Source organism: Lissotriton vulgaris, chromosome 11, assembly GCF_964263255.1.
Source record: "Lissotriton vulgaris chromosome 11, aLisVul1.2, whole genome shotgun sequence".
Taxonomy (NCBI): domain Eukaryota; kingdom Metazoa; phylum Chordata; class Amphibia; order Caudata; family Salamandridae; genus Lissotriton; species Lissotriton vulgaris.
In genome coordinates this window covers 1,082,409,831-1,082,429,010 of record NC_141699.1, presented here as the reverse complement: position 1 = coordinate 1,082,429,010, position 19,180 = coordinate 1,082,409,831, and the positions used below count along the sequence as shown (strand labels likewise).

Here is a 19,180-nt window from a genome sequence, read left to right as displayed (position 1 = left end):
CCGTCATAAACCCGCCCACTTGCGATTCTGCCGCACAGGCGCAGAATCGCAGCCGCATGGAAGGGGTTAAGGTCCGGAGTTGCCCTCACCCCCCACTTTCTCGCCACGTTCCTTTTGGCTATTAATGAGCCCAATGTCACCCAGATCCTTACTTAACTGTTCAGGTCCATCGGCTCCCAAATATTTAGGAGACCGCGTTTGGCCTCCACGGTGAGTGTTCGACCCATGACCTCACCCATGCGTGCGTGGACCGTCCTCCAATAGCGAGCTATGTTCGGCCACTCCCACAATATGTAGTAGAATGTGCCTTCTTGGCCGCAGTACTGTCTCCAACTGGAGTCAGAGCTGAATCCCATCCTGACTAATGTCAGGCCCGGAGACATTTATGCTATGGAGTATTTTTAGCTGTACAAGTTTCAATTTTGAGGATATGGCCCCCTCGTGTGGGGACGCCAATGCCTCCATCCATTCATCCTCATTGAGTTCCTATAGGTCACGCTCCCATTTTGTATGAAGCTGAGGAAGGGGGTCAGGGGCATGGTGAATTATTTTCAGGTATGTCAGTGAAGTTGCCTTTTTAATCAAACATCCATCGAAAAGCCTATCCTCGGGAGGAGATGCCTCCGGAGCGGTCACTCCCTTTGGGATAGCTGTCTGCAACGCGTGTCGAATCTGGAGGTATCTAAACCGTTCCGACTCGGCAAGTTCATATTTCTGTTGGAGTGCTGTGAAGGGTAAAACTTCCCCCTTTTTCCAAAGATCTGTTACACGTGAAATCCCTTGGTAAATTTGGTGTTTTAATCTAAAATTAGAACATCAGAATGTTCAGCGCTAAGCCCGGACCATGAACATTATGTTTGTTCACAGATGTTGCTTTAACCCCCTCGGGCTCCTTTGTTTTCCAAATTTGAACATTCTGCCCTCTAGGGGCTGAATGTTCGAACAGCCTCAGAGCACTCTTTAGCGAGCTTTAACAACCATTAAAGGCCCACTCCCTTTTTAAAGGCCCTCGTCTTCAGCTCAGACCTTTAACGCTGGTGCAGGCCTTTAATGGCTGGAAGAGCCCACTACGGGGGGGTCTAAGGCTATATCAACTTACGGTTCTCATGGTTCTTCATGAACTCTAACCACTTGTACATAAGTATATCATATTATTTGCACATTAGATGTATATATGTATCACAGCACAAGCACTTCAGAACAAAAGGAATTTTCTTTAATAAATAGTCTTTCTTTTCCAGGCATGTATGATGTTCTGTTTGTCTTACACTTTGAGGAGATTATTGTTTGTAAAAATAACACTCTTTGCACCATTGCTTTTAAGGTTCTCTGCTAGAAGCTAACATGAAAGTTACTGCTGCCTTTCCACCAGATAGGAGGTATATCAATGCCACAGACAGACATAGAGGAGGCATTTAAATAAAAGCTGGTGAATCTTTGTCTTTGATAGAACTATTTACGCTGAGCATTCACCATCGTTTGCTAGATATCCCTAGTTCTCTGATGTAAAAGGTCTGTTTATGCCGGGTCTGGTGGCTTAGTGGATGAATCTATCCATTGTAGGACTCTCTATTCAACTTCACAATCACTGGTTCAAATCCTGGTTGGTCCGCGTAGCCTTTCATCCTTCTGATGTCAATAAAATGAGTACTATTGAGTTGGGTAACAATAAATATCTGTTATTCAACTTCAAGATACCCCATGGGTGAACATGTGCTTTACACATCCTATGTTCTGTTTTGCAGACCTGGGGGTCATTTACAGTGTTGGCGCTTGGGGCATCTGCCAAAAATCAGTGTATGCCCCTTTGTTCGCCACCTACGGAAGCCCACCTCATTTTGAGTTCGGGGAACAGCATTGTTTGCGGCACTGGGGCCATAGAGAGCTCTGACGTTGGCAAAGCTTTGCCCGCAGGGCAGCCCCCACAGGTCCACTAGCAGCAGGGCAGAGTAGAAGGACTGCCTTTGTAGGCTGGCAGCCGCGGCCCGTAGAGGGAGTTCCATGGGGCAGAAAGTCGGGGCAGGGTGGGTATTACTAAACACGGAATATGGATAATTGAAGGAAAGTAAAAAATTTAATAAATAAAACAAATTTCGTAGCGCGCCCTGCATCGCAAATGCGATGCAGGGCGCACTACGAAATTAGTTTTATTTATTAAATTGTTTACTTACCTCCAGGGCCGGACTGGGAACCAAAACCGGCCCTGGCAGAGTGCTCGGCTGGCCCCCCTCCCCACTGGGGGGGGGGGGGGGGGGGGGGGGGTTGGAGGTGCCGCTGAGCTCTTTGCTAGGGCCGGTTTTCTGCTGATTTTGTTGCAGGGCCGATTTTGCAGCTATGCTGCAAAACCGGCCCTGTAACAAAATCGGCCCCCAGGGGCTCAAAACCGGCCCCCACCCTTGCGGCGCACCGGGGGATTGCCCGGTGCCCGCTATGGCCAGTCCGGGCCTGCTTACCTCCAATTATCCACATTCCGGTGTTTAGCACCCCCAACCTGCCCCTCCACCGCTCCGACTTACTGCCCCATGGAACTGCCTCCACGGGCCGCGGCTGTAGGCTGGGACTTCTCATGCTGACACTTTTTGTCACTACGTCAGGTATCAGGGGCAGGACGGGTCTTGGAAGGAAAACAATAAAATGTGCCCAATCTGCTGTAGAGAATTCCCTCTTCCATCAGGAACTTTTATTTTTTGAATTTTCCTTAACAGCTTACACTTCTCTGGTTTGTTTATGAGAGTAAAACAAAAATGCAGATTTGTCCGCCATTGTATTTAGATTTTTAGGGGACAATTCATAAAGGCATGTAAGTCTACGTAGATGGGTACACTCTGTTGCATTCACTTACATGCCCTGGTAAATCAGACAATGCATGACCTACGTTTGTAGAGAAAGATTAGCAATGCTCAACTCTTCAGCATTTTATTTCTTTATTTTAGTGCAGTGGTAAACCTGAGTACATTTCCCTCTCCAGTCTGTTTTTTTTTTTCTTTTTCACTGTTCAGCTGGCCTTGATATGACAGGTCTCCCTTTGGAAATGTTGGAAAGAGAGCATTTTCTTTAAACAAAGGAAAGCCATGGTAATTTATTTTCATCTTAACTTGTGACTCATCACCTTGCAATAAGTGTCCCAGTTTGCCTGCACAGACAGGTGAATTGTATCCTTTGCAATATTAGCATCATTGTCACAAGAAGCAGATTTTACACTACTGAAAGGAAAGACAACTTTCCCGAAATTGTTTTTTGGAGATTTGCACTTCCCTTGTAGGTGAACGGCCTGTGCTTAGCAAAAGCGTCATTTCCATGTGGTTATTTAATTCAGAGCACAAAACCTGCCAGATAGAGGAAATAAATAACACACCACTCTGCAGTCAACAGGATCTGTGTGCCCTGTTTGCTTCCACAGGCAACACAGTGTATTAACTCCTTGAAAGTAGGGAAAACTCAGAGCTTGAATTCCTAAATCACATCTGACTCTACATATTGTTAACTATGCATTTCATCCTAACGGCAGTAAAATGAAAGCATGATTAAAAATGGCTTGTTTTGGTTTTTTTTCTGTGTCATCCAATGAAAAGCGTCCAATAGATTCCTCATTTTGGGTCCGGCATTAGCCAAGACCTTGTTGCTAAAATGATTGGGGTTTTCAGCCAGCCCTCTTCATCCATTGGTCTGTTGTTCTGTCATTCACATTTTTCTCCTGACCACTACAGCATACAGCATGGGACAATAGGTCCGCCTTCTTCATTCATTGGCTACTTCACTGAACTATGAGTGGAGGCCGTTTTCCCTTTCACAAGAGCAAATCCATGCCCAAAGTAGTTCGCTTTAGTGCCAGGGACAATATGTGCTTTTTGAGACTCAAAAATGCTCTTTTCTTTTAGCCATTTTTTACATTTATATTGCTGTGGGCCTGGCAGCTCCCTCAACAATACAGTTGTTAAGAAAACATGACAAAACAAAACGAGTATTGACTAAGCCAAGAGGCTGTAGGCGAATGGTTGTTTTCACATGTATTCTCTTGAGGAGCCTGGGAAAAGCAAACGCATGACACGGGGAAGATTGTAACAAAAATAATAAGGAGTTGCTTTCCTGGTGTGCTTAACACCAATGTATCCAACCCTTTGATACCCTCACAGGTGACAAGTAGCGCGCCACAAATCTACTTATTGATTGATTAAAATATCATGTGGCCATTGCCTGTGAGTGAAGCTCTTTCTTTGAGCCCACCTCTGGGCTAGTTAATTTTCAAGGAGCTTGCCCAGCAAAAATTTGCAGATCTGACAATTATCATGCGACAGCAGTGGAGGTGCTCAGGTTACGATGCGCTAAATGAGTGACTTATCATGGTCCTCTTACGAATTTAAGAAAGACGATTCCACCTCCACGCAGCAAGATTTGAGAATTTATTAAGTCAATCATTTTTTACATTGAATGATTACTCTGGATATCGTTCCATGCTCCTCATCAATAGGATCAAGTGACCAAGATTATAAGGATTACGTCCCTTTGATATATTTTTTTCGGATTCATATTACCTGTGTGACCTTAGAACTCGTTTCCATCTGCATTAGAAAACAAGATCTGTGGTGTTCAACATCAGTACACCATTTCCGTCCTTTTGGCCTTGAAAAAGTCTCCATGAGACGAAACACGTGTCGGCAGGACAAGCTGGAAATATTTTTAATGTTTATGAAATAAAGATTTGAAGTCTAACGCTTGGTCTGGATCCGTATTTTGGAAGTCCATTTCCTGTCAATGAACTTTAATCTTAAAACTTGTGATTAATAACAATAACCATTTGGATTGCTACATAATTGTGAGAGTGCTTGACAAGGCCTGTTTTTTCCATGGTACTCAATTATCATGCTTGTTTACAAATGAAGATATTTATGCCACATAATAAACAATAAGAATATAAAACCCTGAGTTTGCCGCCCATTGCGGGTAAGAGCTGTGGTGGGGGGAGCTGGCGACAGACAACGACAAGCAGGGGGATGCTGGCAACAGAGGATGACAAGCGAGGGTGGTAACAGACGGTGACAAGGGAGAATACAATGAGAAAAAAGAAAACTTTCCTTGCGCTCGACGCCGCCCCCAAAACGGTGCCACCCGGACAGGACCTCCCCTGCCCCGCAGCTACACCACGGTATTTATTAGATTGGGAAGTAGCCAGAGCAATTGACAATGGCTAAAATTAATTCAAGCATTCCATCCATCATCTTATTGTTTCTGTATTTGAAATAATAAACAAAGTATAAAAATAAATAAAAGTTGACACATCTTTCCTCTTAAACACCCCTGGTGCCAGCCCCACACAAGGTCAGGAGGCCTCCCACAGGTACATTTTGAAACACAGATTGCAGAACACAGTGGAAATTCTGGGGTATTGATAATTGTAAGGGCTCAATCTGGCTTCTTTCATGTGGAATGATGCAATATACACTCACAGATAAATGAGAGACTCCCTTCAAGGCAAGATCTAGGGTGCAATAACAAAATATTGAGTGACAGTGAATATGAAAATGTGAGATCCTAAAAAGCTAAAGAAAATGAGAGCTAAATTAAAAAGTAAGAGTTAAATGCTGCAGCAATCTTCAGCTCCAATCACCAAACAAATCAAATGCCCTCAGGCCCCTGCCCTCCCAATGACTTACAGAGCATCTTGGTCACCTGCCTCCTCCGGCTCTTCTCCTGCTGCAGCCGCACGTTCTGGTAGCTGTCGCAGTCCGCCCCGGACTTGGCCTCCAGAACCTGTAGCAGCTTCTCCCTCTTGAGCTGTAGACCAATCAGCAGGTAGAGGATGCTGATCGTCCCCATCGGCAGGAAGAAGAAGAGGATGGTTGTGATCTGGATGATGAGGTTGTACATCCAACGCGGCTTCACAATAGTGCACGTGGCCGAGTCCGGAACCACCCCCCTGCCAGGCAATTCCAAGTGAAGGATCCCAATCAGGCTGGTGTTGGGGATAGAGCAAAGGATGGAGAGAAGCCACACGCTGAAGATGACCCGCTTGGCATGGTTCCTCGTCACCACGTACTTGGCCTTGAGCGGGTGCACGACAGCGATGTATCGCTCAACACTCAATGCCGTCACATTAAGGATGGAAGCAAAGCACACGGTTTCAAAGAGCAGGGTTTTGAAGTAGCATCCGCCCTTGCCGAAGAGAAAGGGGTAATTGCTCCACAGCTCGTACAGCTCCAACGGCATCCCCAACAATAGGACCAGGAGGTCCGACGCCGCCAGACTGAACAGGTAGTAATTTGTTGGAGTCCTCATGATCTTGTGTTTGAAGATCACGATGCAGGTCAAGGTATTCCCAAGGGCTCCGACCACGAAGATGAAGAGATAGATGACGCATATTGGCGTGAAGAAGGTGGACCTTCGTGGACCCAAGTATTTGAACTGCAGCTCCTCTATTGTAAGGTTAAGGTCTTCTTCATCATAGAAGCCAAAGCCGAACATGGGGTCCTGGTGGCTTCTGTTGCACCGGATGTGAGGGTTGAGTCTGTGGTACGAGTCTTGCTGGTGCTGCAGGAGCTCCAAACTGGAGCAGTTGATGTGGAACGGCATGGTCTTTGGTGATCGTCCCAACTGAAAAGAAATTAGAAAACATTAAAGGTGGAGACTCTCAAATAATCACCTTAATATCTGATATTATTCTCATCTTAACCACCAGGAACAAGCACAAAAAAGACTAAAGTGACTGTAAAGGCTGTAAAGGTCACAAAGTGGACAAGATTTTTCTACATAAATAATACACAGCATTTGTCGCAAACCTTGTTGGAAGCCATTAACCCTGCAGGATTTTCTATGTGCACTAAGGGCACTAACAACTGGAACTGCGGCCACAACCTATTTAGTTGCAACTTTCATGCCAACTGCAATGGGCATTTCACAATGAAGCCCTCCTCTGCCACAAGTCTTCCTCTTCACCGGATATAGACCAGTTACTATTGCAGTTATAAGCCAATTTTTATCCACACCTAAGCACTCCTGAAAAAAATTCAAATTGCTACATATTCCAAAGCACTTGTGTAAGCTCAACCTCTATAAATATGTTAAAATTCATCTGGTGCATTTAATATCTCTATGTAGAAACTTCACATTGTGATTACATATGTCACCGCTCAGCTCATCCTCGTCTACATCTCCCGAAGCTCCTAAAGTGGTATCTCAGAATTTGGGGTAGAACATTTTTGGGGCATATATATAACTTGGGGTAAGCGGAACTTGCAGAGATTCACTCCACAGAAATGCATGGAGTTACATGAAAACTCAGCGAGATTCCACAGAGTTTCGCAAATGGGCGAAAATCAGCACATCATGATGCTCGCCCTGATTTGTAATGCAGCGAGCTTGTTCCATGCTAAAGAATCAGCGCGGACGGCAGCACGTTGCACTCCAGAGGTCACTGCTTCTGAAGTTTGTTTTGCTCCCACTTGAGTAGATCTTCTACGCGAGCTGCCGCTTTCTCACTGTGAACGGTTGAGACAGCTCGCGTTGGGAAAATCTTGCCAGGTGCACAAATATTCTCAGCAATTATTTCTCAGACTTGCCAATTTACTGTTGGTGAGCTGTGCGCAAGAAAAACCCCTGCCACATGGCGGTTGGCGGAATTTGCCTGGTACTATGCTTTACAAGCATAAGACAGAGTGGCTAAAACTGTGCCAACTCCGCCGGCAGAGTGAAATTTATCGCTAACCCTTATAAATAACATAGTCACAATATTGACTACCAACATTTTTTGAAGGCAAGTATATATAGCTAAACATAGATTTACTATTGAATGTTTATCGTTACCTGCATATTCAAACCATGTGCATCTATTTTTTATACATATGCAGATTGTCAAGGAAGGTAAATGTGAAGTTATGTATAGTAACTCTATGCTTACCTATATATACTTACCTCCACAATTGTTTTGTCGTTGATATGCCTGCTACAATATTTTTTCAGGGTGTTATTAAAAATGTAATATTCTGGTAGTATCCAATCTTTCACTGGTAGTGTGCCCTACGGTCATGATCCTTTCAGCTTAGACAACCTTTTGCCACAGTATTCCTGCCTGTACAAGTGACATTGTACATAAAAAACATTAGTATCCTACAAGTCTTCCAGTGGAATTTCAATGGATTAAAAAATGTGATGAAGATAAAGGAAATACTTCCATATTTGAAGACCATGGGTTGTGACATTGTTTTTATCCAATAACCGTGCCACTGGCAAGCTTAAATCAGGAAAGTGAATTACAGTGAGACAATTATTCATCTACACCCTTACCGAAGTCGAATACAACATTTAGTGGTTAACATGTCTTTTTATAGCATTCGAAGACTATTTTATGCCATTTTTAGTATTCAATAGTGTTCTTTTTGGGAAGGCTAGTGCATGAAGACTGCCGATATGTTAGTGGTACTTCTTGAATACTAACAGGATACTAAGCACATACTTATTTGTACTCGCATAGTCTTCATTTACAATGCAGAACATTTAGTGAATACAAACAATTTGAATACTACTGGACTTTACCCAGACTACTATTTACATTCTATTCAAGCTGCAGGCCGATCGGTGCCTTATTTATTATACTATTGTGATGTTTGTGTAGGGTAGTATTTTATACCACTCCAATACCACTAGTATTTTATAAGACTCCAATCAAAAGTCTTATTCACCTTGGTAAGTTTGTCTTCCCCAATTCAAATCTTGAAAACACATAAAGAAAAATCTGGTAAGCTTTTAATGCAACGATAAGAGGTGTCTATAAGAAGATTTAAAGCAAAACAAACAGAAAGGTAGGTACCTTGAAGTTTGTAAACTTGAGAAACAAGTTCAGAGCTTTTGATATTGAGAGTATGAGATTATGTTAAACTTGAAATGTGAGTTGTATCAAAATCAAATGCTGACCAACCAGGTAGAATGAACACGTTTGACCTTCAAACATAATTCAATCTGCTGAAAAATGGTGAGTTTGTGGGACATTGTTGATAGGTACTGATATCAAAGGGTCTGTTTTTACCATCCAAAAAGGAATGGGAGAATCTCCTAAAAGACCTGCAGAAAATATTCAGGCTTGCATTGAGCTTTACAATACCCTATGCAGCCCAGCAACTATGCAAGTAGAGAAAAATAGCATGTTTTTAAATCCAGATCGCCATCCTGCTTATTTCAGAAGAGAAACAAGCCGTGAATTTACAACAACTGAGATTCAGATGGTAACCACTACAGGCAAGGATCCAGGGGCTCCTGGGCAATTCTACAGCATATTGCCAAATAAAGATATACTTAACTTGAATGCCTAACCTTTAAGAAGGATAATCCCCAGCTGAGATTAGTGGTTGTAGACTCAATTAATCGATGGACATAAACTGTAAGATTATTGCTAACATCCTGACATCACGGAGACCAACCTAGGTGAGCCCATTCGACCATAATTTGCGATAATTAAATTTGATTTATGAAATGAATGCATGCTTTAGTTAGTATGCAGACCCTCTTCACACACTTGGCAACTACTCATACAAAATCAGCTCCATTGTGGCAATTTCTTTGCATGTAGAGAAGCTTTTTGACCAACTAGAGAATGGCTATTTCTTCAAATTAACGATCCAGACAGGTTCGGATCCTAGCATCATGGGTTTCATCAGGGAAATTCACAAATGATGGATACAGGTGAATACAGTCACTGATTTCTTCTTTTCAATCCCACTTTATCTCCAAAGGGCGAGATGGGTTGTCCGCTCTTTATAATAGTCACAGACCCCTTTGCAGTCTTCGCGGAACTAGACGATAACATAAAATCTATCAGCGTTGCAAGCGTAGATAATAAATGGTTGTGTGTCGATGATGTCATTCATGTATTGTCAGACCACCCCCCTCCCCAATGTCCATCCAAATTCATAAAAAATAATGACTCAATGTTCCTAAGTGCCTGATTACAAAGTCAATTAGAGAAATTCTGAATTATTGCTTTGTTCTCTGTATGTCATACACATATATTCAGTTTCCTGAAAGTCTGCTGATGTGAGCAAAAAACAAAGTAAATGGAGTAAAATGTGAATATCCTGGATCAATTCCAACTTGGTTCATATAAATGATGCTTCTCCCAAACTTCATCAGACTTGGACCATGAGTCTCAGCTCACACGCTCTCTGTGGGGTAAGGTCAACTCCATTAGAATGAATATGGCTGTTAAGATGGAAAGTCTGTTTTTGGAGAGAAAGACACTCAAGGCCTGCCCTCTGGGATCAACAACCCAGGGATATCTTAAGAATGTTGGGGGCCCTGGCCAGCCATATTTTGGGGGTCCCTGTTGGGAGCAGCATTACATTTATGATCCAGTTTCAGCTTTTTCGTGCCCTCTTTGGCCAGGTCACTAAAAGTGCACATGCACACTCCTCCACATTCTAAATGTATTTATATCGAGTATTCAGGGATAGTGATGTGTGTCTTCAATATTGTAACTCAGCAGCAGCTCACGAATATTACTGCACATAATCTGTGTGTCACCCTCCCATTTCTGAGATGTGAGGTTCTGTTTTATCTAAAATAAACTTTTTATGGATGTTGCATGAAACATAAACACATCATTTGTCTGCAAAATGTCTTTAATAGACTCTCACACATCACCCACATTAAAAATAAATAAAAGGGAACCACTATTCAAAACAATCTGTTTAAGAATTATTCAAGGTCACCAGGGCAAGACTCTCTGCTGAACAGAGCTGGCTCTATCAGGGGCCCCTGAAAAGCTGGCGCCCTGGGCCAGAGCCCACTGTGCTCATACCTTAAAATATCTCTCCCACGAGTTACCAAACTTAACTGAGTAGAGTGAACTTGTTCTCCTTCAGAATTATCTGGCATTTTTGGCTCAATGCCTACATCTTTAGCTAATCAATCCTGTATGTAAACTGTCCGATATATGTCAAAGGGGGGTCTTGTTCTGGGATGAAATGCCCACTGATCTGGTATTCCACTTTTGATGTCTATGTGTGATATACTTAATCCCTAGCTCTTTGTAAAACTTTCCCTGCCTATGACAAAGTCTTATTTTGGCTCTGCTGATACTTCTTCAATGTTACACAGATCTTAAAGTCAGTGCTTAATTTGAGCCAGTGGTTTCCGGTGCTCCGCACCAGCACTTAACTGTCAACACTGGCACTTATGTCAAACTGCCACGTGGTCTGGCACTTATGTCAAACAGGCACATGGTGGTGCTGTTTATTCTTTTTAGAGATGAGCACAGCAACAGTTGCTTATAAATTCAATATACATTTGAAATTATTAATACCTGCCGCCCAAGCCATCCTAATAGCTTTGGGGGCCTGGAATGGTCTGAATTGTCACACTTGTGGGAGTGTGATAGTAGTTGTGTTTGTACAGTCATTGGGCACGCGGGCAGGGGCTATGGGTGGTGCGAGCTAAAGTGGCCTCCTACCGTGTCCTCCCCATCTCTTTGGTGAGACCGCCGCCCTTTCCATGCCACCCGGACTCCTTTCATTCCTACCCTCTGGAAGGAGCCTCGCCTCATACCATGCTATGCCATTCTAGCCCGGTTGCCATTCCAACGCAATTTATTTAACCCGACTTGCTGTTGGGGGTGCGCTCGATGTTGGAATAGTATAATTTACTATTTCATCTCCAGTCTGTGCAACAGTAGGGAAGGCATTGGGGTTAAATCCAACACCTCATACCCCCTACAGCAAGCCATTTTTGTTGTAATGGCATGCAGGGTAAAAGCATGTGTTGTTACGCATGTTGTGTTACGGTTGCTTCCCTTCTAGCTCTAATCCTCTACTTCCCTCCAGGGTATCAAATGTGTCGATTTTAGGAATTTGAAATGTGTAACATTTCTATGAGAATATATTTCTTGGAAATAAAGTATTTCTGAATCTACTTCCTTCCAGTGAGACCCATATCATTCTCCATGTGGCTAGAGTGCTGCTTCTCTGTATTCCTTTGATGCAGTGAAGGGAATGAGGGTCTTCCAGTTGTACCCTGATATGGCAGCCGGTACTGAGCCGCGTCCTGGATCCGGGCCTGCCCCATGGAAATATGTAGATTTTCTCCTGATGTAGCGCATTCAGCAGCCTTGGCACATTGTCCGTTCAGAGCAGCAACATGCACAAGGACTTTTATTATTTTCACTTCCAGCTGGGCCCAACACAAAGGACTCACTTAAAAGGCTACTAGCCCCCCTTTATTTGAAATCCCATTCTGGCTGCAAGCTGCCTGGAGCCTGAAACCCCAATCCCATTGCAATGGAGGGGAAACAATGCACTCAGGAAGTTATCACCTCAAGAGTGGCGAGAGAGAAAGCATGATTTGAAGGCATGTGTCTATGTTCAGCCGCTGTATGTAAGGAATATGTATGCAATGTAAGAATTTCAATGTATATGTCTGTATGAGCAATTACATTAATAACTATGTAAATAAAACCTATTTATTTGTTAATTTAATTTCTTTTATAGCACTACACTTCCCAATGTCAAAGGTCAGAATGCTTTTTGTCTCACACTTACTTTATTCAGAGACTATGAGAATTACAAGCATATAAACCAACGTACAGTGCATGTTTCATGAGACCGTGAGGATTAAACGGTGTCTGTGTCACTTATCAGAAATACTAGTAAGTGTTACTTGTTAAATGTGCTTGGTCTGGAGATACACAAAGACCCTGATTTAGAGTTTGTCGGACGGGCTACTACGTCTCAATGTGACGGATATCCTGTCCACTTATTACGAGTGCATTAATCCTATTGCACTCTAAATACAGCCGATCTCTATCACTTTGTGTCCTAGAAACCATCTAGAATACTCTAATTTAGGCCCAAAGTCAGCATTTAAAACCTAAAATTGTGATTGTCTGTACTAATAACGATGTATTACTAGAGCCTTAGAGATCGACATAGCGGGCTCTATTGGCCATTAAAGGACCACCCCAGCATTTAGCTCAGGCTTTTAGCAAGGGAGCAGGCCTTTAATGGCCACTAGAGCCAGTTGTAGAGGGCTCTAAGGCTATTAGAACGTTTCATCCCTAGAGGGCAGAATGTTCTAATATGTACAAACAAAGGCCTTTCATAGGCCGAGGGGGTTTAAATCCCCTCAGGCCCCGAGATGCCTTTGTTCACAGCAGAAGCTGTGAAATGAAAAAAACACATTGGGATGTTGCTCTTCGCGTTTCTACCAGCCATTAGAAGCCCGGAGCATTCCGTTGTCTACAATAAAGCATTTAACATTCCAATGTTCCAATATAACCTTATAGCCTGCTGTAGCGGGCTATAACGGCTATTAAAGGCCCACTCCAGCGTTAAAGGCCCGAGCCAAAGGCTCAGGACTTTAACAAGGGAGCGGGACTTTAATAGCTGGTATAGCCCAGCTATGAAGGCCTATAAGGCTATTAGAACATTCTGCCACTAGAGGGCAGAATGTTCTAACAAATTAAACGAAGGCCTCTCGGAGCCCGAGGGGATTGAAATCCCCTCGGGCTCCGAGAGGCCTTTGCTTAAACAACATTGGAATGTTGCTCTGCGGGCCTTTACCGGCCCGTAGAAGCCTGGAGCACTCCATTGTCTGTAATGGAGTGCGCAACATTCCAATCTTCTAATACCCAATAAATTATTTTAGCAACCTTACAATAATGAAATATTGAGAAAAAATTAACAAGGTTTTGAACTTATGCCCTGCGGTTTGCCCACAGCTTCGAGAGCCGGATCACAGCTCACTGTGCTATGCTAGAAGAATTGTAAATTAGGAACTTCCTAGGGTGCACGTTAGCTCTCTAACATACGTCAAATCTGTGACCAGAAAAAACACAGCTCTCTCCAGGAAGTGGCTTGACCACCAGAGTTGTCTTACCTTTATAACTGCGCCCTCTAAATTGCTTGGCACACATAATATCTCTGCATCAGGTGCCTTAACCTTGTAAGATATTTTAAAATGCAGAACGTTTGTGACAAATTAAGTGAGAAGAACAGACATACTCCTACATTTGTCCTAGTTTCCAAATTCTTTGAGGCAGAGTTTTTAAAATATAAATGTATAGTTGAATGTCAGAATATGCTTTCCATGGCTCCTCCTATCAAGTCTCCACCTCCTCTCTGCTGCCCCACTTTGACCTCCATTTTATGGGTTCCTGGAGTATACTTCTTCCATTCTCAGCACTGCTTCAAAGAGAACTTACCCATCTCCACGGACCCAACCCTTCTCCATATCACACCATCTCCTCTTCTCTCCATCTCTCCGATACAAGCCCCTTCTCTCTCTAAATTACTCTGCCTTCCCATCATTACCGGTGTAATTGTGACTAAGAGCAGGTATAAGTGTACCTGGTACCCATAAAGAAAGCACTGAAATGTCTCCTTTGAAACAGTTGTGTCTATTTTAATATGTTATCTTCAAATTTAGAAAATAGTTAAACTTGATAGATATCTAAGAAATTTGTAAATCTATGTATACCTTCGAGAGAACCCCCTACTCCTGGTTCGCCCACCTGGGACAAAATTACATTAACATAAAACATTTCTTAATCACCACAACATTAAGATTTGTTTACCATTTCTATGTATCGGCCTCACTTCATCGAGCCTTGTTTACAAAGGTAACTTACACTTTGAAATATGTTTACACTTTGGAGTAAGTTTACTACTTTTAATATTCACAAACTCCGAGGGTAAACCTACTACAAAAGCGTAATTCACATGTCTGCACCCCAGAGTAAACCAATTAGCTTACTCTTTTGTGGGTGGGTGATTTCCCTCCCTAAACATCTCTCTGACTGTCCCTAACCCTGCTTACTCTTCCCTAATCTAATTCCTTTTCAGTGTTTTTTTTTTTTTCTTTTTTAGAGCGCACAGCTGCCCCAGCAAAGGGGCGTCCCGGCGCTGATCCTAAACAAAACACAACAGAGAACAGAAAAAAAAGGAAATTCAAGGAAACAAAAAAGTTTTAATGGCCTTCCTAAACTGGTACATTTCATTTATTTCCCGAATGTGGGAAGGTAGAGCATTCCATAACTTGGCTGCTAGGTACCGGAAAGGACGTCCACCAGCTCTACTACGATTGAACCAAGGGATTTAAACCAGATTCTGACCGGCTGAGCGAAGGGCTCGCGTTGGCACATACATCTTTAGTAGTGGTTTTAGCATTCTGAGATTAGGTTGTCTTAGAATTTTAAAGGAGATGCACAAAGCTTTAAATTGTATTTGCTGGGCTACTGGGAGCCAATGTAGCTTGCGAATAGTATTAGAGGTAGAGCTGAAGCGGGGCAGGCCTACTAAAGCTCTTGCAGCTGCGTTCTGAACGCGCTGTAGATGAGCCGTTTCTGTTTTATTGGTCTCAAGGAGCAGAGAGGACGCATAATCCAATCTGGACAATGTGTAAGTCTACACTTTTCCTGCCAACTCCCTAGCGTACCTCCCACTTTTACAACTAAAGCAGGACTCTGGAGTCAGGACAGGGAGCTCTGAATCCATACGTATAGGTAAAATGTACATTTTATTTTGTAGTATGTTTTGCAGTACTACACAACATACTACAAAGTGCAGTTTGTGAATCAGGCCCAAAGTGTGCTTGTTTGTGATATATTTCAGACCTGTTTCACTGTGTGGGGAATCGGTGGGGTTTATTGCAGAGGACATCCTGAGGTCCTTAACCCTTTCCTTGCTGCCGTCGGCCATTGGCCGATGGCAGCACTACCTCCCCAGTGCTGCCGTCGGCCAATGGCCGACGCGGCCCCACCCGCGCACGGAAACGCCCTAACCGCGGCGGAATTACCGCCGCGGTTACCGAGTTAAACTCACCACCTCCCACTTCCCAAAATAAAAAAACAAAGCTATTGAGGGTGGCACATGTGTCAAGGGAAGGTTTCACACACCCCGGAATGGCAATCAGCTGAGCAGAGCTTTCCAAACAATCAGCCTTGAAACCTGCTCTCTGCAAAGGTTTCAAGTTAAATATGTACATGCAGGGTGATATTGACTCCTCACTGGGTGATTGTTTGAAGGGAGTTGTTATCATGTGATTCATGGTGGTGCAAATTAATCCAGTATTAACAAGGGAGAAGGCCACTACGGAGGGCTCTAAGGCTATTAGAACATTCCACCCCTAGAGGGCAGAATGTTCTAATTTGTAAAACAAAGACCTCATGGAGCCTGAGCGGGTTGAATTCCCCTCGGGCTCTGTGAGGCCTATGTTTACAGCAACAGCTGTAAACAAACATTGGAATGCTGGAGCTCTGGGCTTCTCCCAGCCATTGGAAGCCCGGATCACTCCATTGTCTTCAATAGAGCGCTCAACAGTCCAATGTTCTAATAGTGCTTCTCCAGCATTCAATCTGTCAAGTCACTCTTAAATCTATAACCTTATGAGGAATCTTCCTACATCACTTCCTGCCTCAATGTTCCATAAAACATCTGTGATATAGGTCTTTTGTGGGTACAATAAACTTGTCTTTTGCAACAATTAGGCAGTTCCATATGCAGATGGCACAGCCTATAAACTCACACTGTGAGCAACACCTCTTGTGACCAATCACAGAGTCACAATGTACCCTACAATAGTAAGCAGGCACAATTGTCATGCAATTCCAATCTCAGCAGGAAGGCCTGTTATTCTGTGTTCTTATGCTTCAGGCGAAAGAGGAAGGCTCTTTTCAGGGATGAGGATGATGCAATGGAGAGAGGCGCCCTTTGCTGGCACCTGAGCGAGCTGCTTCTTTCGAATTGTAGCGCAGTACGTCCATGCCAATTATCTAGCTGGGAGGGCTGAAAGCTAATTTCGACTCTCTTATCACATACTTCATATAATCCAGTTGATGAGTTTCTTTCCCACTCTAGGAAAGCATGGAGGTCACACTGTGAGGCAGCGTCCCGGTAAATAATGACACTTTGTACCAGAATATGAACTTCCATGTGGTTTAGGGTAGCAGCAGCCATGTTGGATATCTGCGTATAACTCTCCTCATAGCCTATAATGTCATTGGCAGCTTTGATGCAATTTGGCTACATCCAGGGCCTTGAATGTGCTTGGATATATGTTGCTTACATGTGGTGGTGTTTCTAAAAGACATTATGAATACAAAAAAGTATTCTGAAGGTCCTATCATCTTGTAAAATGAACCTTGAACTAATTGAACTTTCATTTCTAACTTTCCTAAAAGCTATTGTTGTTATGCTTTGGAAACTCAGAACAGGAAGGGCTCTAAAATCCCAACAACGGGCCTGATCACGATAGCTGTCGGATGAGCGTCGGACCGCCATCGTGCCGTTTTAGGCAGGTGTCACCGACTATATGTCGGCAGTTCCACCTGCCCCATTTCAATGCAACTGCCGTGTAGGCAGTCGTAAAAACGGTGTTTTACCATTGTGGCATGTGCTGTGGCAGTAGAAAAGGGCAGTCGGACTGCCATGAAAAGGCAGTCAGAAAGGGCCATAGTAATCCCTAAGGTGGTGCCGTCACAGGCACCACCCCCATTGTAGGGATTACTGCTGGACTGATGCTCCAATGGGCTCCTCAAGCCTGTTGGAGGCATCAGTTGTTCACTCTGTCACTCTGTTCACTCTGTCCATTGTGGTCCTACCGACCTCACCATAATGCAGCAGTCGGACAGCTATACTGAATGTCGGTGGGACCGCCACTGACAGCCTGTCTGTGGCGGTCCCACCGACATCATAATCGGGCCCTATATTAGCACATGATATGCATCTATCATATGCAAAAATTGTTAAGAGTTACAATATTTACATGAGGTGCTAAGTTAGGAATCACAGGACACTTTCCTGTGACACTCGAGACAGATAGAACTATAACATATCTTCACCAGAGATTGCAGGGTGACAATGTGTGTGGTAGTTATCCGAAATTTTGAGAGAAGCATAGATGCAATTCTTTAGGGTACTCATCTCTTGTATGTTTATTTTGTTGAACATTTTAAGGAATAACAAGATCCACATAGAGAACATAATTACACTGAGATATCATTAAGGTATACCAACTCACTGTTATAGTTAAACTATTGAGGTTACTTATCAGAAACATCTCTTAGTGTTTTAGACAAGGCACTGCCCCTTGCAGACCTCAGGGCACAACTGAAGTGACTCGTCACAGTGATGGAGTCAGGCGCTTCTGTGTCTCTCATTTCGCATCCCCCTTTCCCAATGTTTCGACTAGTCATCATATTCTTGTGTATGTGGTTGTTAGATGTGTCAGCCTTAGGGTGGTCTTCCCCCAAACTTTTTGCCTTCCTCCTCCATATTTATTGGCCACATTTTTCCTGCTCTCTTCTCTAAAAAGTAGGGCATGTTCTTTTAAGTTTTACATGTTCTGGTAGTGAATACTCTTAAATTTGTTTTTCACTACTGCAAGGCCTATCTCTTCTATATGATAACATTGGAGTTGTCTTATTACATTTTATAATGTAGTTTCCAAATGGGAAAATATTATCAGTTCATGTTTAGTGTCTCTGGAATTACAATTTAAAACCTTAACTTTTGATGGAGTCAGATTTTAAATTGGAATTCTGAAAATGTCACTTTTAGAAAGTCAGCATTTTCTTGCCTTAGCTATTTATTAGGGGTGGGTGGAAAACTCTGTTGCGCCCGCAGAATTCACGGAGATTTGTAACACTGCACTCTGCTTGAAATGTGGAGCTCAGCAAAAAACTCTGCAACCACTGGCGGAGCGGAGTTTGCAGAGGAGATCACTTTTCACTCACCCGACATGTTGGGAATGCTCTAGCCTTTGGCCAATCAAAACTGAATTCCTGCAATCATACTATGATTGGATGAAGCATACCTAATGCTCCAATCATATGTCATCACACACATTAGTGCTCCCATGTGATCTCAAAGTTTTTATCCAACCCTGCAGGACACATTGGGCAGGCTCTAGCCTTCGGCCAATCAAAAGAAACTGAATTCACGTGATCATACTATGATAGGATGAAGCATACCGAATGCTCCAATCATATGTCACCATACACATTAGCACACTCATGTGATCACAAAACAGTCTATTGGTGTGCCCTGGATCTGACGTGCGAAGGCAGCACCTGTAGCCGGTGAGAGCAGGCACTTTCAGGAGCAGATTAAAAGTGCTCCCAGAGCTGGGATGGACCTGGGTACCCTCTCACCTGGAGACTTAGAAGGATGAGTGAGGCACATGGAGAGGAAAGCTATCAAAGAGC

General features: G+C 43.3%; 1 protein-coding gene across 2 annotated transcripts in view; it reads right to left on the bottom strand.

The window, feature by feature from the left end:
• Window positions 1–19,180, bottom strand: part of NMUR1 (neuromedin U receptor 1) — a 251,271-nt gene that overhangs the window by 98,449 nt on the left and 133,642 nt on the right. For both annotated transcript variants that reach the window (XM_086944557.1, XM_086944558.1), the window contains exon 3: window positions 5,652–6,588. In XM_086944557.1, coding sequence (XP_086800683.1) covers window positions 5,652–6,567 — 916 coding nt within the window. In that variant the 5' untranslated portion in view covers window positions 6,568–6,588. The remainder of the gene's footprint in view (window positions 1–5,651; window positions 6,589–19,180) is intronic.